Source organism: Telmatherina bonti (genome assembly GCF_933228915.1).
Source record: "Telmatherina bonti genome assembly, chromosome: 15".
NCBI classification, from domain to species: domain Eukaryota; kingdom Metazoa; phylum Chordata; class Actinopteri; order Atheriniformes; family Telmatherinidae; genus Telmatherina; species Telmatherina bonti.
In genome coordinates this window covers 8,742,766-8,767,971 of record NC_136613.1, presented here as the reverse complement: position 1 = coordinate 8,767,971, position 25,206 = coordinate 8,742,766, and the positions used below count along the sequence as shown (strand labels likewise).

The 25,206-nt window shown below is 37.9% G+C and overlaps 1 protein-coding gene across 1 annotated transcript in view; it reads left to right on the top strand.

Annotated features, from left to right (window-relative positions):
* LOC306766136 (abl interactor 2-like) overlaps positions 1 to 25,206 on the top strand; it is a 42,138-nt gene that overhangs the window by 9,249 nt on the left and 7,683 nt on the right. The window contains exons 2-6 of the mRNA XM_079253746.1: positions 6,095 to 6,262; positions 11,764 to 11,940; positions 14,675 to 14,778; positions 19,232 to 19,384; positions 22,186 to 22,310. Coding sequence (XP_079109872.1) covers positions 6,095 to 6,262; positions 11,764 to 11,940; positions 14,675 to 14,778; positions 19,232 to 19,384; positions 22,186 to 22,310 — 727 coding nt within the window. The remainder of the gene's footprint in view (positions 1 to 6,094; positions 6,263 to 11,763; positions 11,941 to 14,674; positions 14,779 to 19,231; positions 19,385 to 22,185; positions 22,311 to 25,206) is intronic.

Sequence of the window (25,206 nt, the reverse complement as noted above, 5' to 3'; positions counted from 1 at the left end):
TGATTAATACCTTTATCCTTTTACATAAGCTGGGTCACAAAGAAGTTGGTTCTGGGCCGCATGTGGCCCGCGGGCCTCCATTTGAAAAGGCCTACTATAACATTTAGCAGATTGCAATTAAGACCTGTATATATTTTTTAATGATCACCAGTCTTTGTAAATGACAGCAGCTGTGCTGTTAGCTTGACAGATTACTGGCATTTGAGAATATGATTATGGAGTAAATTAGATCATAATAAATCAGAAGATGGTTAGAAAACAGAATTATTTAATATGAGTTTTGTTTGTGCGACGCTTTGCATGAATTAAGCTCACAAGTGGAGCAAAATTTGAATGCAAATGGTCTCTACTGTGTTTGTAAAAACTTTGCATTGCACTGGTAGTGTGTTGTTGGAGCCTGTGTTAATGTAACACACACACATACACACACACACACACACACACACACACATCCAGGAGACTTTCCAAAAAGCAGAGTGGCAGTTCGCTGTTAGCGGCTTTGCTGTGGGACGAATATATGTGTAGTAGCTGGTCGTTTCAGACCTGGAATTCTAATTGTGCTGATTTTCTGGTCTGGTTGAAACTCTCACAGCCAACAACCCAGCCTTTCTATTCTTCAGATTGTAGGATTATACCTTTTATTTAACATCTGTAAGGAGACAGAAAGCAAAGATAAAATATTTGACATCCAAAACTTTACCCGGCCAAATATTGCACCTTGACACTAATGTGCAATTTGCTTTTTGCCACTGGAGGCCCCTTTTTGAACCAAATATATCTAAATTATTCTAGTCGAGGAAAGATTCAGAAAGGCTTGGTGCTTTTTGAAAGCACAAATACTGTTGCTGTTTTTATTTTATTCTATTTATTTTATCTTTAATGGAAATATTTGTGATGATATGAAATGACAAATACTTTATTATACAGAATTTTGCAAGTCCAGCAGACTACCAAGTGTGAATGCACCTTCTTGCATCTGTCTGCCTGTGTGTGTCCTCGTCCACTAAATTACAGATGCTCCACCTGATAACATAGAAAGAATCTGCCAGGTTGTAAATTATAGCTTCTGGTTGTGACTGACAGTTTCTGGGTCTGGATCTAGACAACGGTCTGTCAATTACTGATATCTCCCTAAGGGAACAATTGGCTTAAGTTTTAGCAGCGTTGAAAATTGTTGATTGCTTTATAGATTTCTAAAAAAACACACAGTTTCCAGGACTTGTTATGCTGATTTTTATACTTTACAAGAAGTAGTTTTCTGTACATTCAGACTGTCAGTGTCATATTTATTAATTCACAATTACTTCATGATGTTGCTATGAGGGAGCTGAAAGGTCTGTGTCATACACTGCAGGATATCTATGATTTCCTGTTAAATTAAATATTGTGCCACATGAGATGAGTGTGAGCCTTAGGCGATGCTGGTGATATTCTTCTTCAACGATTACAATGAAAACATTTGCAACAGAATTTGTTGCTACAGCTTTTATGTGTAAGAAAGCCTTTTTATTTGCATTAGTGTTACAGTAGATAAAATAAATAACAGGATGAGACTGATGGAGTCTGTCTTAATTAACAAAAAGAGGTCAGAGTAATCAGAGCATGCATATGATTCCATGTAGATCTAATATGCTGAATGTACTCTAAATGAATTTAGCTGGAAATGAAAAAAGACAAACAAAAAAATAAAACATTACCATCTGTGTGTTGCTCTGCCCTCGCCTTAGGCCAGAAAAGGCAGCCCTTCAACTAGGTCAATGCAGACAGGGCATCAGAGGGCTGATGAAAGAGAGGATAATAAAAAGAGGAAGGAGTGGAAAGAGTTTGTAGAGAAAAAGAGGAGCGAGAGAAGAACAAGATGGGCAGATATGGCAGAGAAGGAGAATCAAAATGTAAATGTGAAGATGGGTTTTGTAAAGATGAATAAGGGCAAAGAAGAGCAGAAAGGGGATATGACTAAACTGAGGATATGCTTTCATTGAGATGTTTCTGTATCCAAACACAACAACAAACTGGCTTAAAAAAAAATTATTCTAAATCATTAATAACTGATTTACAAAGATCCAGAAAGCAGACCAAATACCTAATGTTGACCATCACATACTGCAATTAGCTCTGAAAAAACCAAGAAGACTGTATATAAAAGATGGGCAGAGCCTCCGTGACATCACCCATAGGTTTCTGAAGAGCTGAAGTGAAGCTCGGTGGGTGGTTCCTACCATCGCCATTTTGGCATGGGCATGTGTGTCGTCTCGCACGGAAAATAAAAATATGGGCAAAGAGGTGGAGCTGAGAGGGGGGCTGTGAGCGTCATGGTGGATGCTTGATATCGAGCGAACTCTGAGCTGCCTGTAGCTAAGAGCTAACCGAGCTAACCCGGAGATAACAGGAGATAACCAGCTAACGGAGGTAAGCGGGCTAACGCTAAGTCACAATGCTAACTGGCTAAAAACAACTGTTCTACATTCTTCTGACTTGAAGCGGGAGATCAGGTACCTGTCAATCAAAAGGACACGCCCCTAAATATGCCGAACTTTGAGATTAAATTACTTTTAAACGGCCAAGATAGGAAAAAATTCACTCCCCCCACAGTTGTCATGAAGGTAAACCTGACCTATTAAATCGAAAACGGATTTTTGAACCAGGCTGTAAACATGTTCATTTCTGCTGTGAAGTTGGTCTTTTTAACATGGTACTCTATGGGGATTTGCTCTGTTTTGGAGCCCCTAGTGGATGAAGGGGGAACTGCAGTTTTTCACACTTCAGCATAGGCTTCACTTTTAACCGCTGGAGGCTCTGTCCATCTTTCATCGGTGGAAAGAACCTATTCAAATAAAACTTGCTGCAATGATTGCAGATAGCAGAGTGCCTGCTCTTTACAGAGCATCTGAGAAGCTGTTTTTCTAATAACCCTATTTCTACTTCGTGTTTAGTAACCAAATGTTTAGAGAATCTGAGCATCTGATTGCTGTTTTACTAATGACATGAATGGAAATTCCACTCTGTTTCAATTTTACACGATGTGTAATATGAATTATGGGTGATTTACCTGAAAAAATAAACTTTGACAAGTTTTAAGATATTTCTTCCAGCCAAACATAAAAGAGAAAAACTGGGTTGTTTTTTTTTTAAAAAAAAAAAAGAAAAACGGTGAAACATATTATTTAATTGCCTAGTAAGTTTTGTTGTTAGAACATGAAGCAGTGTATAAAGAGTGCACTGTTGGGACGCAGGAAGAAAAGCCTCAACTATGTTAGTGGAGTATTCCACTTACTTGTAGAGCAGCTTTAGTGGAGTCTGCATTTGTTGGAAAATTGCAAATGTTACAGTAACAAATTCAAAATTATAAATTTACTCAAGAATTCGCAGAAGTAGAAAAGCAGGTTTTTTTCCTAAATGTGAAATGATTTATTCACCCAAATTTCTTGCTCTAAAGTAATTTCATTGTTTCTAGTGATTTATTATTGTAAACACAGCAGATAAAAATATGTAATTATTTAGTCTAACATTCCTAAAACAATTAAACTATCAAATTATAATTTTATACAAATGTAATTTTTTTATAACAAACTTTTAGGTTTTTATTATGAATTGACAATAATGAGATAGGATCCTTTTTTTCTTCTTCTTTGGATGCAACAACACACTACTGTAAAATGTGACCGATCCATTCCTTTTTGTTTGTGACTGCACTTCTCTTCTTTCATATTTTAAATACAAAACTATTAATGAAATATGACCCTTATTTTGAAACTAATCTGAACTTTTTAAGCACACAAACATACTCAACACAAGCACAACAAAAACTCCACAGCAGTAACAGTATCATAAACACTGGTAGTGGGCGATAAACTGACTTTCATATCAGATCATTTTGTCAATGATGTAATCTAATGAATCAGTTACTAATATAATGATGGTTGTGCCCCCTGTATTGTTGCCTATGTGCATTACTACAGGTAGCAGAGCTTCTCCCCACTTTCCCTCTGTGTTTCTCAGCAATATGCTGCGCTACAGATGCTTATATCTTCTCATTGTTACCAACTGTTGCAGAAATGTTGTAGAGAATCATGCATACATGGCATTACTGTGCACATGTCTTGTACATCTACCTTTAGGGAATCTTGTGCAATTAGCCTTTTTTGTTTTATTGCTTACAAACAATGGTGGTTTTGCAGGGTGAAAGGTCAGTAGGTATTCTTAGCTCCAAGCAAACATCTGGAATAAAGAAGTGGCTGTACGCTTAGTTTTCCCAAAATGCAGCCCATACAAAAGTTAAACATGAAGGCATATTAAATATAATCACAAATACTGAACAATGTGGAGCATTCAATTTTAGCCACTTTAAAACAATAAAAGAATATTTTTGTGCAGCTCTACAGCTGCTGTTGCGTCATTGCGGACCCAGTTAAAACTTCCTGCTGGCATTTTGCTCTTGTGAGCATGAGGTTTGCTGATACTAATTCAAGCCAATCAGAACTTTATTATTAACTTTATTATTAACCATTAAGCAATTCAAGAAATTTAATAGATTTTGAGCTCAGACTGTGAATGTAGGGCTCTAGGTCATCCAAATCTATGAACGAACTGTGTGTGCATGCTTGTGGTGTCTGTAGTAATTTTTTTCATGTGTGTTTGACAGAGACACACACACTCACACACACTTGGGTGTCAGTGTGTTTCTTGTCAACGTCAGGCATGAATGAGTTTGCACTGACCTACATTGTGCTTCAGCAGACACACATGTACGTTGGTCTTTTCATACTTGTGAGGACTGCTGTTGGTGCAACGCGTCGCCTAACCTCTGACTGCGGTATTTATCAGCCAGGCTGAATGCCTCACTGTCGTCCAAATCTGATTAGAGCTCGAACGCTCAAGTATACAATTAAAGGTCCATCTTAAAGGAAATGTCAGTCAAATTACTTTTGCCTTAACACAAATCTCCTAAATCTTAAAATCTTGGTCCTCGCAATAGTAGATGTGCTGGCACACACACATACGCACACACCCTTCACAGCCTTGCTGCATTATATATTAACACAGTATGCATGTGCACACATAATATGAATTTACTTGCATGTAGTCGCATGCTGATGCTCACTGACACACTCATTCATGCAAACACACATGCACAATCTTCCCCATTGTAAAATGCTGACTGTGACAGTCCAGCACAAATCATAGGAGTATGCATATGTCTCTCTGAGGACCCATTTGGGCTTAAAGAAATGCTTTTCATCACTTTTTCTTATTATTTAGCATTAAATTAAACAACCTGCAAGTGTCACTTTGATTAATATGACAACTATGGATGTGACGATGTGCTTTTTTATTTTATTTTACTCGATTCCGATTTTTTTTGGATGGCGATTCGATTTAAATTGCGATTCTCACGATTCTTCGATATTGCTAATTTTTGTAGATTAAAAACAAACTAAATGAATAAAAACTTTTTCATTTTTCTTTATTCCAATTAGGAAAAAACAACACAGTAGCCAGACCATCATTCTGCTGTTATAATGCCCAATAAGACAAGTAAAAAGATCAATAAAAACAATAAAAATGACAAAAATTTTACAATGGATTATTTTTGTTTATTAAAAGAAAAATCAATTGTTTTTTTTTTTTTTTTAACAAAAAATCAATTTTTAAAATTGTGAAGCAAAAAAATCCTGATTTTCGATTTTCCCTCCCCCTAATGACAACTATACAGGCGTAGCGTAATCAGTCAACTGACTTGAAACTATCTCTTAGATCGGTTGTTAAAAGCTCATTTTGGCAAAGAAAATACGAGAGATAAAAACTCAACAACACAAATGGTCAAAAAGTAATGACTTAGAGATAAAGAGTGAAGGGGGTGACGGCTGCAACACTTTAAAGGAACTCTACAGCTGAAGTGAACAATCAAACCAACAACTTTCCCAACAGGTCGTTGGCTAAAAGTTGTAGTAGAAATGGGCTCAAATAAAACCTGATTTGTGCCAATTTTGCATTCTGCTACTGCTGTTTTATGTACATATATTTTTTACTTCCAGCTTACTTTTCTATAAATAAAGTGGTACACTTACTAAATCTGTTTCCTCTTTCCCTGCAGTCTGCAGACAAGCAGCGAGCGCTGGAGGAGACAAAGAGCTACACCACCCAGTCTCTGGCTAGTGTTGCCTACCTCATCAACACGCTGGCCAACAATGTGTTGCAGATGTTAGACATCCAGGCATCCCAGCTCCGTCGAATGGAAAGCTCCGTCAACCACATTTCACAGGTCTGGTGACCTTTTAATGTTTTCACTTTGAATACTCATGATAATACTAAATATCCACATAGAGGATAAAACAAATAAATAAAATAAACAAATGAAAGAACGTACTCGTCCAAGCCATGTGTGACATGTCAGGACACTGGGGAAAATGTGAAAACGCTTAAATCAGTCAAAATACTGGTGCATGAAATCACACGTGGTTCTATTCAACATATGAAAGGTCTCATGGGTGAAAGCCCTCAATATGTGATCAAGTATGCATGCAAGCTCATTGATGTTAGCTGCTCTGGATGTTGTTCTCCTCACTGCGTAATGCCAAGTGCAGCAGCCCAGAATTTATTTCAGGACTTTGCATTTACTAAGAGGTTAAAAAAAGAAAGCTAAAAAAAAAAAACTGTTTCACAGATAAGGTCAATTCTCAACTCAAAGCACCTAGAGTGCAGAAACATGTCTCCTTTTTCTGTAATTCTTTTAAGTTTGTCGTTAATATTCTGTCAGCAGGCCAGAGCTGAAGCTGACATCACATCTTCTCCTTTTAAAAGAGGTTTTGTTAATATTTTACAACATTTGTTTGACTTGACCATGTAGAAATTATATTTAGTTTTACACATGTGTCTGGAAACACTTGATCTTTAGAGGTTTTTATCTCATTGTTCCACCTCCTGGCTGCAACAAACTTTTTTTTTGATCAGATATTTGCTGCTTTCTAGCATTATTAGTATTAGGAAGTTGTTTCAGATTGTTGTCATCCAATAAAAAAAAAATATAAAACCGCGTTTAAGTGTGAATACATCCAGCAGTCAAAGAAATGAAGGAATTCTTAGCAATCCCAGACACACGCTGTACATGTCCACATTTCACATTTTATTCTTTTTTCTAGGCAAACTTTGTCAGCTCCAGGAGGAAGCTGACACGTTTCTAAGTGATGAAAAAATGCTTTTGTAGGAAAAGAAATGTTAATTCATTGAGCCTGAAATCTTCAACAGTGTTTTTACACAGTTCGAGGAATACAGTTGTAGGTTTTAGTAGTACAGAGGGTCTATTCTCCTCTTCAGACCACTCAATAAACAGTATAATCAGAATTCTCTGCATGCAGCTATAATGAGACACTTCTCTCTGTGTTATGTTAGCCTGGGCTGTTGGTGAACGTCATAATTACCACTTTCTGTTCAGGGAGACACAGTCACAGTCTGTTATGTAGGCAAGTGCTCTATGCAGCGAGGCTTCCTCACATAAGAAATGACACAACGATGATCTTATATAATGCATTTTGCCTTTCATGCTGCAGTAATTAGCCGAAGGAGGATATGTGTAACATGAAGGAAAAAGGGCCAAACACACTCAGGGCACAGACCAGATGCTCTGTCTTTGAGCGGAAAATGTTTCTTGGGTTTAATATAAGTCATCTAAAACAGAAGGGAATCTGCCTTTCAGATTTTAACATTTTTGTATAGTGGAGCGTCTCTTATTGCATAAATACTTCAAATACTGCGAATCTTTAAAAAAAAAAAAAAAAAGTCATAATCAAGGTTAACCCTTGATCAGACACTCACTGAAACATGGAAATTTCCATTTACAATAATAGAAAGACATTGTTTTTTTTTTAAATGTTGTAGGCAATTACAAGACTTTAAAACCGAAATGTTTTTCTAAAATAACAAGTTATACAGTTGTAGAGTTTTTTTTTTTATTGAATGCTGAAGGCAGATCTCAGTCGAGTAGCTGGGATGTAATCGATGCTTGATGACTGGTGTGGAGATTTGGGTGTAATTCTGAAATTTCATGGACAATCACATATGTGCAGTGAAGTAGGGATGCACCGATACCGGTATCAGTATTGGTATCGGCTCAATACCATGTGTGTACCCGTACTCTGTATTAATAAAAGTGTTCCAATACCACAACCGATACCCGATACCACACTAGTCAAGCCAGCGCAGATGTGTTTGATGACATGCTTCGGACATGTTTTAAAAGAAAAAAATGCCTTGAATGTTAAAATGTCACAATGTTTTACACTAAAATGCAGATCTTTGTTTCAAAACCACACATTTATAGTTGTATTTAGGTAAAATGTGCCAAATCAAAATAAAACTTGAAATTGTTACATTTGTAAAGTTATTATATTTGTATTGGTCAGGTACCTTAAGAAAAGATGGGTAATTTGTTATAAGCTAATGAAATCTTGCACAGTTATAACGGCAATAAAAACCACAGTCACAATAATGTTCACAGATACAGATTTGGTATCGGCAAATATCGGTATCTGCAGATATTCAAATTTCAGATATCGGTATCGGATTGGAACTCCTCATAAGTGAATCTGTGCATCCCTGCAGTAAAGTGATCAAGTATGCTAATTTGCCCAATAAAGGGTTAGGAGGTGAATTCTTAATTTATAACTGATATAAAATATTGCTAGACTGAGTGTTGTTTGACTATCTGACCATGATGTTGATGTTTTAAAACCAAACTAGGGGGACAATCACATCAGGATAGTCTGGGGGGCTCCATTTCGACTGAGCGGGGAATAAACCAAACTACTCTAACTTTACAGCACATTCATACCAGCCTTTTTTATTAGAATCCTCCTCCATTTGCTGGGAAAGTCCTCTTCATTTGGGGTTGTGAGAATGTGCAAACAAATTCTGATTTGGGTCAAAGGAGCAGGCTTAGTCCACCTACAAAGGTCTTGGTCCATTTCAAGCGGACCAAATACGAGAAGCAGACTACAAACACAGAGCATTGTGGGTTCAGCACACGGCATCTCAGGTAATTAGAAGCAAAACATATGTGTCTGGGGCAGTAGGGAAAGAGAAATAACTCAGTCAGACGTGGAGGAATTGTAAGAAGAAATATGATCAAACACAAGATAAAAAGAAAAGAAAAGAAATATGATGAACCAGACCAGTAGGATCTGATGCAGTGCCATATTTTCTTTCCTGTAGTGGAGAGTGAAACACGTGTTATAGGGCCAATTTGTTTGACAACTGTTACAAGAATGCGGTCTCTAAGAACGCGGTTAACCTAGTAAGGATTAAACAGCAAGGCGCCATGCGTTATACAGTTATAATGAATGGATCCGAGTTTTTTAATCCTCTCATACTGTAAACATTTTATAACAAATTTGTATTTCTTCTTTAAAAGGGAGGAACTATTTCATGTTAGCTTGGATGTACGTTTTATGCCAAACAACCGCTGTCAAGCGCATTTCTCTAATTCACCTGTTAAAAGACAGCTGAATCTTAACCAGCTGATTAACGCGTTGCTACGGTGATGACACATAATGGAGGGGCGGCTCACCACTCCTCCTCTTCCCATTCATCAAATGTTTTATTTCGGCCAAAAATATTGAAATTCACCTCAAAATCCATGCCACAGCGCGTTTCTCTCGTACACCATTTAAAAAACCAGCTTGTCTGAATCAGCTGATTAACGTGTTGCTACGGTGACGCCACGTGACGGAGGGATATTACAGTGATTTAACTCTCCAAACTTTATGCGTTTATACAAAAATAATACACACCAGTTGTCATTAGATTTCTCACTGACCATAGTATAACCTCTGTTATGATACTCCATATCTCTGATTCGGTTGTCAGGTTTTGTTGAGTCAGGTAGTGCAAAGAAAACCTAGTTGTGGTGAAATTTCTTCCTATGCAAGTACAGCCCTGGGGTCACTAGGTCATGGTCTGTCCTTCTTTGGATTACTGCTTGATTTAACTCAGCAGTGAGCTGTGACCAAGCCCTACACCCTGAAGATTCAGTCTTCTCCTTGTCTCCCTGATTTTCTTTTTTAGTTCGTTTTTTTTTTTTTTTGTATCAGTCACAGTTTATCCATTTAAAAAAAAGGCAGAAGCAAAGCTTGTATGCCTAATAATGTACACTCACAAGTAGTTACCTTAAATTATACAAATACCAACAAAAACAAATGCACTACATACACAATGTGTGACTTTTATAAAGAAAAATATATGCATATCTCTCAAAAATAAACTGATGAATCATCTTTTTAAATAGAAATAAAGAATTCAAATTTTTTTACCTCATTTCTGAGTTTATTCCACAGTTGAACACCCCGAAAAGTCAAACATCTTTGTTTCACCCCTTTCCTAGATTTTGGAACAATAAATGTTAACTATAAGATCTGTCACTCAACATTAGGTCCTAGCAACCACCGCTGCTTTAATATGAACATAAAATCTTAATGTTTTGTCTCGTCTGTGTGATGTGTGGCACAGAGAAACCAAATCTCGCTTTCTGTGTGGAAAGATGTCAGTTTCAGGAAACTTGTTGTTTTTTCACTTTCTAAGAAAAGATCAGTTGTACCAGCTGTTGTTGGGATCGATTTATATTGATACTTTACTTTGATTACTGCTTTTTAAGTTAACATATTAGGAGGGAGGGGTGTCGTTTCTTTTTGTGTTCCTACAAGTGTTTTGTTTAAATCAATCTCTTGATGTTCGAGCTTTCTGCAGCCTTAATATAGCTGGTACAGATCAAACATGCTAATATTTCTGCTTACTTACAACATGTATGTTCTAAGTATTGGACTTCATGTGGACCCCATGCTTCAGATCTTTTGCCATACAGTGATGCAGAGAAATACAGCAATTACTATTGGTTTTAATCAATGAATCTCAGTGTTATACATTAATTAAGCAATGAATAATTCTCCCTCTGATTCCAGACTTCAAGAACAGGTTGTCATCCATTTTTTAATTTCTCTCCAAATCTCCAGTGTGAGAACAGAGCAGTGTGAACTTGACAGTCACACTGCATACTGGCTGAGATTTTGTAGTGTTAGTGAAGAAATGAAGGAGAAACATCATTATTAAGCCTTTAAAGCGGCATGGAGAGTTATTGCATGTGCACATCAAACAAACAGATATCAGGGAGTGAAATCATTTTGTTCGTTGCGTTTTTATTTTAAATGCAGCTTTGTTTTTCTGTGCGAAACTACTGTTAAGCTAAAGCTGACAACAATGGCTTAACAGTCTCTGAGAAGATTTGTGGCTCTGTAACTTGTGCAATTATAACACATATTATAACACATATTGTGAAATATTTCCACTAAATGAAAGGAGATCACTTTAGATCTTGTATTTAAACTTTATGAGCAAGTACTTGAAACATAATATCAGCTATAGTTTATATTAGTAAATGGCAATAATCCTGTTGAAATGGTGATTAGGATCAACAGAAACAAAGCCTTGCAGGGCTGCTCAGATTTCTCTAATTATCTTACTGATGATTATTAACATTCTTTTACATTGTGTAATTATGATTTTCTGGCTTAACTAGTTAGCCAGTACTTGTGTATTTACATGTATTTAAAAAAATAGCTGATCATATTGACCTTGAGTTAGCTTGACGTACAGTGGTTTAACTTCAGACTTTGCTGTTGGAGTCCCAGAAATAACGGCGCAGAAATGATAGTTTTCTACTGTGAACTATTATCCGTTAGTTATAATATCCATCTATCTCCATGTTTTTCCTTTCAGACTGTTGACATTCACAAGGAGAAGGTAGCGAGGCGGGAGATCGGCATCCTGACCACCAACAAAAACACATCTCGTACACATAAGATCATTGCTCCGTCCAATCCCGAGAGGCCTGTGCGCTACATCAGGAAGACCATCGACTACAGCATGCTGGATGACATTGGACATGGAGTCAAGGTAGGTTAAATCAATGGAAATAATATTGATTATCTATTAAAATGAAAGTCATTTTTTAACTTTAATGTCTGGCAAGTTTCAAAACAGTGTTTTAGAAAAAAGCAAAAGATAAAAACAGTTTTAAAGAACGTAAACAGATTTACTAAATGTTCAATAAAATTGGATGGAAATCCCACAGAGAAATAATTAAAATAATAAGAAATTATAGCACGAAGTGCAACATTTCTCTTTAGTATGATTAACTAAAGAAAAGTTAAAAGGCCAAGTTGGTTCCTTGAATTGACAAGCAAAAGGAATGAATATAACTCTTTTCTGTAAAGTGAGATTAAACTGCCAAAGCACTGTACTTGTAACCACAGGGATTATTTATGTTTTTGAGTCGATGGAATGATCATTTCTGTGTTAATATGTAAAGTATGCATTTGGAATGGTGTAGAACATGTAGCATTAATTATCTATCATTTCATTTTCACAATGATTTATTTAGGAGCACTCGTCTCTATTCCTTCATCATGTCCTTTACTCTTGAAACCTTCTCATTTTGACTACCTCTATCTCAGCCAGACTTTAGCTACATCTCCTGTTCTGTACTTTCTGTCCTGTGTGTCTAATGGTGTATGATGTTTGCATGATGCTGTCTGACTGTCACTAACCTTTAGACAAAATGTTCTCCTGTTTCTTCTTTCTCCTGTTTCATCTGCTGTCCTAAGTGGTTGATGAGGTTCAAGGTAAGAAAACAACACACTGCATCAGCAGCTTAGTGTTTTCCTTGTTGTTTTCCATATTGATTTGATAGCTGTATGGTTTTAGTCTACATTAATGGTTGCTTTACTCCTACCAAACCCTACATGTTGCTGCCATCAACCTTTTTTTATTCTTTTACAGCTCTTGCTAAATTTTCCTAAGTGTGCTTTCTGTAGTTGCCATGATCAGAGCGAGCTGTGATAACGACCTATAAAAAAATCCACCCACTATTAATCCCTTTTTTTTACAGCAGGAGTCTTTTTATTTTTTTAAAAATATCCAATAATTACCAAATAAGCTCTCATTTAAACGTCTAAAGACCACAGTTAGTGGCCTAAACTGAGGAAAACTAAAACAATCAGTTGACTTAAAAAGATATTTGTATGGACATCTTTGAGGTTGTGGTTGATTTTCAGTTTGACATTTGCATTTCTCTAAACCCTCATGTTGTCAAATGAAGTATAAAAATGGGGTAAAATAGGTCATTCTCAGACCGATTAAGGAAAAATAAAAGCATTTTGAAGAATGAATGCCTCCAAGTCAAAGCTTTCCACCAGTTTAAAAATAAAAGGTGTGTCATCAAAAGAAGACAAATTGTTGAGCCGAAGCGTGATGATGATTCAGACGGTGTAGTAATCCTTCCTGTTAGTCTGTGGGATATATTTGTGAAGGAACAGTCGGGTTTCTAGTCAGTGTTGGATGAGGAAGAAATGGACAAGTTTAAAGACTTGACCTACTTTGAGAACTTAATCCAGAGCCAAAAGACTGGGTCAGAACATATCTAAAACAGCAGGGTCAGCTGAGGTACTCCACAGTGTACGACGTGCCTGATGAGTCAGAATAACAACTGCTTCAACTCGCAGTTTTTAGGATGAAAGGGTCTTCTGCTGGCATGATGGCGCCCCGTCCACTAGCTAGTTAAAGTCACTGCAGATTAGAGTTATATTAGAACATAGAAAGGCAGAAACACATGAGTCAGGGATGGTCATCTTGGCTCATCAGTAAATAATCATATTAAGACTTTTTAATCTGTGGTTTGTTTTAGGGCTGGGCGATTAATCGGATTTTAATCTCAGTTACAATCTGGGTTTTCAACGATCATAAAAATAAAAGGGTGTGATTATTTTTCTCTCTTTGCAGTTTCCTCTCCTGCTGTCTTCAGCTGCTAATCGAGCGTCTCTGGCGTTGCAGCGCTGTGCTGTAAACTCCTCCCACAGCCGCTTTGCTTTCATTCAGACTCTGTTGCCAACTTGGCAACTTTCTCGCTAAATCTGGAGACTTTTTTGTTAAAAGCGACAAATCTAGCAGCTTTTACTGGAGTTATTGGAGACTTTTCTGGTGTTTTGGCGACTGACTTGAAGGCACATATTGTTCTGCAGTTACTGTAAGGAAGGAGCAGCGGGAGCCTCTCCCGTCCTAAAGCACTCCCAGGCGGCCAGTCTCAGTCGGCTCCGGCTGCAGGTCAATGTAGAATAACTGCAGTAGGTTGTGGAAGTTCACCTAAACATAGTTTATACCATTGTCAGTGACATCTGGCCGCATTATTTTCCTATATATAGTTCGGCCAGTTAAACACTGTAATATCCCTCCGTTACGGGGCGTTACCATAACAACGCGTTAATCAGCTGGTTCAGATCAGCCGTCATTTAACAGGTGAACGAGAGAAACGCGCTGCAGCCTGACAGCGGTTGTTTGGCATAAAACGTGCATCGAGGCCAACGTAAAATAGTTCCTATATAAGCGGTAAAAGCGGATTAAACAACTCGGAACCGTCCATTAGACGGTTATAATGCACGACACGGAGTCTAGAACACTACGATGCGTAGCGTTGTTTATAAATACTGGATAATTGTGTTAAATAATCGAGATCTCAATTTCAGTCAAACAATCGTGATTATAATTTTTGTCATAATCAAGCAGCCCTAGTTTGTTTTTTGTTTTTTTTTCTTTAGATCTAAGCCAAGTTTTGACATCGTATTTGTTTCTGTAGGTGAACGGCCAGCAAAACATGAAGCTTGGAGGGGGTCTCTCACGGTCCAACCCTCCAACCCAGAAGCCACCCAGTCCTCCCAGGGCCGGCAAGGGGATCTTGGGGTGCGTATGAAGCTTTGGCACTACCTTAACTTGTACGTGAATGTCTGTATTCTGATGTTTTCATAGTTTTATGTTGTGAAATTTACTCCCTGGTGTCATTTGTCCTGGCTGCTGTTTTGATTTTGTGCCCTGAAAGTGATGAAGACGTCTAAGCAGCACGTCAAGTTGATTATAGTTGATGTATAACTGATTTTGTAACGATTTGCAGTTTGCGTGTGCTTGTCTCTTGTGGAAGGACGGGGTATCCTGCAGCGGGCTTATTACAGATTTGACCCAGCAGTGGGGAATCTCACACACACATACTCTGAAACTCAGTGCTCTGAGGAATAACGTCATTCGCTGTGAAAGCTTGTTGTATTCTCTCCCTTCACACATGTAGGTCACCCAGCTGTTTCTCTGCAGCCTCCCTCATTATTTCCCTCCTTCTGCTGTCTTATTGTCTCTTTTTTGTTGTTTTTACTCTCTTCCTTTATTCATTCTGTCTCTCTGTAACTCTGTCACTCTCATGTCTCTTCTAATCCTCCTAACTCCTGCTCTGTTTTCTTGCTCATCATTCTTACCTTCACTCTTTCTCTGCATACTTTATATCAACATCAGCCAGATGCATTTAGATTCAAATGGTTTGTTTCTTAAAATTAATAGTTCAAACGATAAAAATAAGGAAATAGATGCTAATTTTGTGTACAGTTTCAGATTCTGCTACCTGTTCATGTCTACTCCTTCACCGTGACTTGTATCTGACCTCAGTTTAGGCTTTGAGACAATTTCTAAATGACACTTTTTCATATTGAGGGCATGCAAAATAAGCTTTATGTAATAAACTAATAGATGTACTGTTTTCCTGTATGTTTTTATTCAATTAATGTGAGGTTACCTTGTCTCTAAATTTTGAACACTTTAAAGAGATTTTCTTTTGATGACAAAGAAGATATCCAGAGAGTTGTAACCATAGTGAGTCTTAAACTGTGCTTATTCGTGTTTTTGTGACTGTAAAGTTAACATTTTATTATAAACTGGAGTATATCCTCCTCTAGGTATCACAGTTGCCACAACTATTTATCAGCAGCTATCCTACAGAATTAACTTGCCTTTGTTTTCAGAGAGAGGTTAATTTAATCTCATTCTCTCATCTCATTCTTTATCTTTGTTCTTTTTACTCTTCTTTCTTTCTGCTCCTGTTTTCTAGTTTAAAAGCAGCGACTGTGTGTTAAGGCTTGTACATTACTCAAGATGTTTCATCTGAATAATTCGCATGGTAATATTTTTTATCGAGTTGATGTCAAATCTAGGTGACAAAATTCTGTACAGCGGTTTGCATCTAACAGATATATAATCAACCAATCAGAGAAGGCGTGTCGACGGAAAGGCCTTCCCACTGTGATAGATGTCACATATTAAAAGGAAGTAACCTGATAGTTTAGCGTAAAGACAGATAACAGGAGGTTCTTACAGTTTCTTCCTCCTGTTTACTTATTAGGGCTGTGACAATATGCTTTTGTCCCGATTTGATTTAAATTGCAATTCTCACAATTCTTTGATATTCCTGATTTTTGTAGATTAAAAACAAAATAAATATATAAAGAACCTTTTTTTTTCTTTTTTTTCTTTTTTTGCTCGTCATTTTTGTTTATTTCAGTGAGAAAAAAATAACACAGAAGCCAGATCATCATTCTGCTGCTATAATGCCCCAGAAGACACATAGAAAGATCAATATAAACAATAAAAATAACCCAAAAAAATTATAATAGCTTATTTTTGTTTATTTAAAAAAAAATCTATTTTAAAATTGTGAACCAAAAAAAATCCCGATTTTTGATTTTTTGATTTGATTTTCCCACCCCTATTACTTGTGATTTCATTTTTTTTGGGGGGGGGGGTTTGCTGTTAGGTTTTTTTTTATTACAGATGAAATAGAAATTCAGCATATTCTATTCTATTTGTATTGTATGATATATTTCCTGTCGTTTTTATAAAACATAATGTTGCAGAAAGCCAGAGTTGCCTTTTAGAGTTGTTATGCTAAGCTAACAGGCGCTATCTGTAGCATAATGTTTAACACAAAGACATTCAAGGTATTTAGCAATTATTAAAGCACCTTTCCTAAATCTGAAAGCCCCCATGTCAGAGCTCAGGGTTTACTGTATGACAGCACATAAGTCCTCCTGTATATTTATACACTAACCAGAGCCAGTCGGCTGAAGGCCAAAACTTATGCGTCAGTGTTCCTGGAACCTGCTGATCAACCGGCTGTTGTTCCCTGAATTAACAGCGTGAGAGGATCCTTTTCATGCTGATTAAGCCATAGAGAGTTCCTAACATGACAATATAATGACACATACCCCATAATGCAATACTGATATGTAAATGGATGTGTTACACTGGTTATAATATGTATAAGAGGGGTGGATATTATGACCATGCAATAGTTTTGGTGTTCTGCTCCTAGATGACGACCAGTTTTTTAAAGATAAAGTCCAAATCAATGAGTCAAAGTGTGTCTTTGCAGGAAAGAATGAACAGAAGCGGCTTAGCAGCTGGTTGGAACTAAACTGCGGTAGCAAGCCAAGTGTGCTGTCTTCACAAACACACAAACACAAATGTTCATGGAGGAACAAGGAACAAATACACGGCAGTGAGTTGGCTGCAGACAGCAAGCCCTGTGACAACACACAAACGCATTATACACGTCAGCTACAGCTCAAACATGCAGTTTTCTCATTCAGAATCCATTCTGCACCTGTACAAAGCTCTTTTCAGAAGGATTTGCAGTGTGTTCAGCTTAGTAAATATATTCAATAATAAAGATAAAAATGTCCGTAAATCTGATTAGAAACTGTAGAATATAAATACATCCTGCCCTGCGTGGGAGTCCTCTCATTCCTTCATTAGGAAATTTACCTTTTCATGCAAAAGTGAAATTTGTCTGCTTTACCTTAAAAGATACTTTTGTATTTTAGGAGAAAATCCAGATAATTTGGAAATAATTCTGCTTTTCTTTACAACAAGCTGATAGACAACAAGGTGAGACTCCCTTTTTGTGTTAATATGAGTATTACAACATCAGAGTGGAAAGCATCATACAGATTGTCAGCAAACAGAAGCTGTGAGCAGCACACACACACACACACACACACACACACACACACACACACACACACACACACACACACACACACACACGTGCATGACAGCAGCAATATCCAGACAATAGTTGTTGACACTTGGCTGGATCATCTCTCCATCTGACAAGCAGGAGATTTACTTCAGGGTGGAAAATCTCTCCTGAAGTGTTGTGGACATTTGTGTTCTCACATGCCTACACATCTTTAGAGATGTAACTCTATGTGAAAGCAGCGAAATGGAAGCTAGTTCTAAACATAAAAACTACACAAATGTTTAAAATTTGAACAACAATTTACATTGAGGTATTAAAATGGCCTTTATCAAGACATATTTATTATGTTTATGCTTCAAAAACAGATTTGTCTTCTGTTCATTTTCGAAAAAATCATCTCTTTTCTTTGTTAGCTCTCATTTAGGTGTTTATTTCTTTAAAGGTGCTTTTTTTTGTCCTATATTTCTCCAGCTGTTCTGATGCAGCATGAGTTGAAATTTTCTTAAAATACATCCTGACCTTTAAACATGACTTTCAACAGATTTTTCCTAAAGCAAGAAGGAGGCAAACCCTCTTCATTCCTGATGCAGATAGAATAAAGATTTACAAATTGGTCATGATGAAACTATTATGCCCATTAATTTGTCAAATTGTATTTAGTTAAACTTAGCAATAGAGGTGGTTAATAATTGTAATTGTAATCTGCAACACCTTTATGTATCCTGAACAGCTTAAATTCATGTTTGAAAAAAGAGAAAGGAACTAAAATCTGAAAACGTACCATCAAATGTTAAAGTAAAAAGATGAACACATTTTATTCATTTCAGGTTAAGTAGCATCATAAACTGGAAGAAGTGTGCAAATGTTTAAATAGCAACCGGTAAAGGCTGGAGCGGTTCATTTTCTACACTATAGGATGGACAGTGCCTGTTAGATTTGTCATTTAGCATTAAGTTCAATATTGTTTGTTTTGCATCTTTGTTCCTCTGGTCGTTGATAGAAAGTGACAGTTTTGTCTTTACAGCGTAGAAAACGTGAAGTTTAACGTGCTGAATGGGATGACCGGACATCCAAAAGGAAATCACATTAAGCAGATTCATGTTTTCCAAAGCGTCTCTGTGTAAAAATCTGGCTTCACCACAGATAAATGAAAGCTCAGAGGCAGCTGTAGGTCTAAAGCACGATGCGACTAGTTCTTCTCATCAGGATCCAGTGTAGAAATGTAAAGAAAAACAACTGCATGTTCAAAAGAGTGAGTGTGTGTTGAAAAAGACCACCAGAACCATGTTTGCCACCCTGTGTTAACCCTGTCCTCACCCTTACCTCCTGCATGAACAGGAAGAACTCCCCTTACAGGACACTGGAGCCAGTGCGCCCCCCAGTGGTGCCCAACGACTATGTCTCCAGCCCAACCAGAAATAATATGGCTGCCGGACAGCTGCCGAGTCCGGGCCGCACTGCCACTCTCAACCATCGACCCCGAACATACAGGTAGCCGGGTCGTCGTGTGAACATGGCTGCCACGGCAGGATTTCAGAGCTCCTGCTTCTGCTCGAACCAGCTGACTCGGCTCAAAACTCAATATTCAGCACATCTTTACGTCCAGATTTAGTCGCATCTTTCTGGTTTTTATTCTGATTTTAAGTCAAATGACTCAGCTATGTAATGAATGATGCTCAGGTATGTTTCATTCCCTAAATAAACACACAGATGTGTTGAATATCAAGTTTTTGATCATTCATAACCGACATCTTAAAGTTTTTAATACACGCTTCCTTCTCAGCATGTCTGCCTCGCTGCTTCTTCCATTCCCAGCTGATCTAACCAGCTTGCATCGTCTCTGAACATGGGCAATGGTTTTGGATCTGCTGTAGGTTTGCTTCTTTATACGAGGCAACAGATTTGTTTGGTTTTTATGCAAGTTATAAAAATAAAAACAGATGCCAGTAAATTTATTTTCTGACCCTACATTTCACACTTGGATATTTATTAACAAAGCAATTCAAAGTGTAAAGAAAAGACTTCTATGTTTAAAAAACAGAAAAGTGAACATTTTTTGTCTTTTTTTTTTCTCCCCAAAACCTTTGCTCATGAGTCACTCCTTTTCTCCAGACTTCATTGTTTACTTGACTTGACTCTGCTTTGGCTTCTGCTGTCCAGTGTTTCCTTTGTGGTTCTGCTAAGCAGATATTCAGTGGGATTTATTTAATTCTGCTTGATTTACAGAAGAATTTTAATGCAGTTTTTACAGTAAAGCATGAATTTATGAACATGTTAGAAAAACTAAGCCATTTCTTTAGTTCTGAAAAGGCCAGACTAAAAATATGTTAACTCACAAATAAGTGAACTTTATTACTAGTTTATATATTCCATAATATCCCATTGACCATCATATTTTGGCAAATTTGTGAATTTGTACATTTAGAAATGTTTTATTATCTGCTAGAGTGGCAGCAGAACACAGAGGACTCACAGTGCAAAGCTGCATGCTTTTAGTTCAGCAGACTTCAGAAGAACTAAAACTGTTTTACATTAAATTAACTTTGGAAGCAGAGTCAGATTTTAAAGTCTATTATATAGAACATTTTCCTGATATTCAGTGGGAATCACTGTTATCCATTATTTGGAGGCTTTTAATAATATTTTTCAATAATAACACCTATTTCTGCCTTTCATCGTTTCTTTGGTGGCATTAACCAGACCTGATGCTGCCATTCGCTTCGCCGTCTCTCTGCAGGCATCCTGTTATGTGTGTTGTCTTTTCTACCCTGAGCCGTCCCCTTCCCTCCTGTCCAGATGTTATCTGTTTCTGTCAGTGCTCGGTCGTGTGAGTTTTTGTTTAGTGAAATGATTTATTAAAGTTGTGAAATTGTATCAGTAACGTTTCTAAGCCAACAGTCCCAAAACCTAAAATCATTGACTACAAATCCTCCCATCAGAAAAAAGATTATTATTATTTTATGACATGTTGAATCCAGCTCCAAGTTGTCCAGGTGAGGCTCTTCTTATCAGATCTTATGTTTTACCCCACTAAAGCTTGTTCCCTCCTCTGACTGACTGACATTAGCGCCATTAGTAACTTGCTGGGCTGGAGGGAAGGTTCAGGACTGTAAAGGTTGGATCTGAATAAGTCATTTAAAATGTATTTACAAGAAAAGTTTAAGACAAACAAAAATGACCATTTTTAAGGGGGGGGTATTTTAAGTTGTTTATGTTTATATTGTTCCCTTTAATTTTAAAATCTGTGATTTGCGCATGTAAAATGTGTAGGAGACAAGATAAAAGCTCTGGTCTCGGTGTGTGTGTGTGTGTGTGTGTGTGTGCGCGCACCGTAGCACCGTAGCTGTTTTGTGAGTGTGTTTAGAGGATTTATCATCTGTTATATCAAAGGAGCCTTAATTGCATGGTTGTGTGCAGAACTGAGTCCCGGTCATTCAAAACAGCAGGTTGACTCAGTGTCCTTCACAAACTAGTATTTATAGTCACACAAACGTAGATCTGTAATTAAGCAACAACAAGATTATTTTGTTTTTTATACACTTATATCACATTTTATAGAAATATTATACTTCTCATAGTCATATGCATAACACATTAATTTATTTAAATGTGAACAACAGGGAACAACTAGCAGACACACACAACAGGAGCTGCAACAGAAAGCCTATCCCAGCTGAATAAAGCCGTTCTGTCATGCTGAAAGGTTGCACATACTTTAACATGAGTCAGCGACCTGACTGGCTTTTTCTTTCCTACTGGAGAAAACATTTTTACTCCTCACTGAATGACTGAGCTGCGTCTGCAGAAGGAATCAAAAGAGAAAGAAAAACACCTAAAAAAAAACATTTACATTCCATGTATTTATTATGTATTGAAGAAACCATTGATGATTTGTGTGTGTGATGCACGTGACCTCAGTTAGATGAAGGTCACATGAGGGGTAAGTGTGTAACCCTACTGGTAGGCTGAAATTGATCAAACATACAAAGTCTTACTTTCGTAAGGTTTTACAGGACATATTTTAACATAGCAAGTACCCTGTTGTTTATTTGATGCTTCAGAAGTTCTTTTGATTTATTAAAAAATATTTATATTTTGATGATTTTCCTCCTGAAAGACTGAAGAGAGAACACAAGTGAAGTTTTTAAGTCACAATACTGAAGAATTTCCAGCGTTTTGCATTCTGAAACTGGATCCAACCAGGAATGCACCTTTATTGGGTATATTATTTGGCTTTTGTGTGTGTGTGTGTGTGTGTGTGTGTGTGTGTGTGTGTGTGTGTGTGTGTGTAGTGGGAGCAGTGGAGGCAGCCATCCCAGCAGCAGCAGTCGAAGCAGCAGCAGAGAAAACAGTGGCAGCGGTAGTGTGGGGGTTCCCATTGCCGTTCCCACGCCCTCCCCACCTTCCACTTTTCCAGGTAACATAATCTAGCACCTGGACAGGACACACACACACACACACACACACATTCAGACTGTACATCTGTCCATCTTGCACTGAGCTGTTTTCCTGTGATAACAGGATGTGTCTGTCATACAGATCTGTCAATCCAGCCATGACTGGAAATTAGTGGTCTGTGTTGTTGTTTTTTTTGTTTTTTTTTTTACATGTATTTGTTGGAACTCATCTGATTTATGTTTTAATTGGAGTTTAGGTGTGTTTGACTTAAAATTGTTAATTAAGTAAAAATTAGCCATCTTTTAAGACAAAACGGTCCACCGTTTTACGGGAACCCAGCTGCGTCGACACGTTCAGGTTTCTCACTACTACAGAAACATCAGGAAGGCAATGAGCTTTCAGAGTGACACTAAAACAGCACTAATCACTCATTTAGAGCACTACAAGCTGCAAAACGACAAATCAAGCTCCGGTTTAGCTGGGTTGACACCGTTTTCAGTGTCAGACGTTGTTTACCTTGTGTTTGGTGGAAGTTCCTACAACCATTTAGCATTTCAGTGTCTCACAGAACCTGCAGGGTTCCAGGAATGCTGAGGGGTTCATAAATCAATTTGTTCTGATTTTTATGAAAGGAAAATAGAGATTTCTAAATAAACAGGATTAAATAAGCGAAAGGATTTGTAAAATATGAAAGCAAGCTGAAAATGCGGAACTGTATTTATTCCAAGGACAATAAAAGATACCAAAACGTTTAACTGGATCAGATGACGGTTCCATTATGAAACATGGAACAGTAAACAGTCCTGAATCTTGTGACTGAATGTGACAGAAACACGGTAATCAAAAAGCAACAAATGATCACAATCTTGTTGAGGAAAGTGAAGTTCTCATCTGCACATGGGAGTGTCACCCAGAGCAGCAGGGCTTCGTTTCAGACCCCATTGTTGCGTTTGCAGCATAGACTGTATATAAAGATGGACGTAGCTTCTGTGACGTCACCTGTAGGTTTCTGAAGAGCTGAATTGAAGCTCGGTGGGCGGTTCCTACCATCGCCATGTTGGCAGCGTCATGTGCGTCGTCTCACCCGGAAAATACAAATATGGGCAAAGAGGTGGAGCTGAGAGGGAGGCTGTGAGCGTCATGGTGGATGATTGACATCAAGCGAACTCTGAGCTTTCCGTAGCTAAGAGCTAACTGAGCTAACAGGAGGTAACCAGCTAACGGAGGTAAGCAGGCTAAAGCTAAGTGATGTTGTTAACCGGCTAAAAACTGCGGTTGTTCTGCGTTTTTCTTGCCTGAAGCAGGAGATTGGTACCTGTCAATCAAAAGGACACGCCCCTAAATATGCCGAACTTCGAGATTAAATTACTTTTAAACGGCCGAGTTAGAAAAAAATTCACTCCCCCCCACAGTTGTCATGAAGGTAAACCTGACCTATTAAACATAAAATGGATTTTTGAACCAGGCTGTAAACATGTTTATTTCTGCTGTGAAGTTGGTCTTTTTAACATGGGACTCTATGGGGATTTGCTCTGATTTGCAGCCCCTAGTGGATGAAGGGGGAACTGCAGTTTTATGCACTTCTGCATAGGCTTCACTTTTAACCGCTGGAGGCTACGTCCATCTTTCATATACGGTTTATGGTTTGTAGCCAGTAAACCTTTCCACACGAGTTCTCAGGAATGGCAACTCATCCAGTTCACCGAGCTGATATGTTGGGAATGTGATGATCTTTACTCGTGTCCACATGAAGCCCAAACTGTCCCACATATCCAGACTATGGTCATCCACAACTTCAGCATCTGTAAAGCGTTTCAGCAGAAGCCCACTGTGATGTAATGAAAACCTGGGTAAATGTAGGGAACAACTCAGAGAAAAGATGAAACACTCGTCAGAATATTCTAAAGGAGATGGAGATGAAGACCAGAGATTTCTGGTTCCCCCACACTGCAAAAACTCAGCCTTAAAAAACAAGAAAAAAAATATACACAAATTAGGTAAATGTTGCTTAAAATAAGATAAATTATCTGCCAGCAGAACAAGAAAATTTGTCAAGACTTCCCAAAACAGGTAAAATATACTCTTAAAACAGGAGGAATTCTCTGGCATAAAAACTAAGAATTATCTTTAGAAAAATAAGCATATGTGTAATTTAAGATTTTAATCCTACTTAGATTTCAGTTTTTGTAGTGCAGAGGTGGATCGGTCCCACATGGTGAAGGTGTTGTTCATCATGTTCTTTTATCTGTGATTATTATGATGTTTTATTTTCAAAGCTGCAAATTTCACCAGAGTAAAAGAGATGATGTTCATTTTCAACTCAACCTGAGAATAAAACATCATCAGAGGTTTCTGTTGTCGCTCGCTCCCTTGTCTAACCCGCCTTCTTAACTCCTTCCTTTCCTCCTTCCTGAAGTCTCCCCGACTGCTGGACCAGCTAGCTCTTCCTCCACTGCTCCTAACTCTTCTCCTTCTCCCTCCCCAACACCTTCCTCCTTCTCCTCCTCTTCCTCCACCGCAACCTTGACCCAACCCAGTGCACCTCTGCCACCAAACTCACCTTCACACAACACCGACTCATCTCCTCCAACAAGCTCACAGTCTCATGCACCAAACACCTCCTCACCTTCTAACTCCTCCCCCGGCCCTTCCAAGGTCCAATCAGAGGCGTCTCCTCTCCCTCCTCCTCCTGCCCCTCCTCCTCCACTCTCCTCCTCCTCATCACCTGCTGAAGGTGAGTTTTTCCTATAATGTCACCCAAATGTCACCATATGCCCCTCTCTCTTGCTTTCTCTCTGTGGTTCTGTCTCTTCCATCCTTTTCTTACTAATCAGGAGAGAAGTAAAGAGGATGTCTCCTGTTTTGCTGACTCAGCTTTAGAAATTTAAAGAATGAGTCGTCAATTTGAGTTGTTT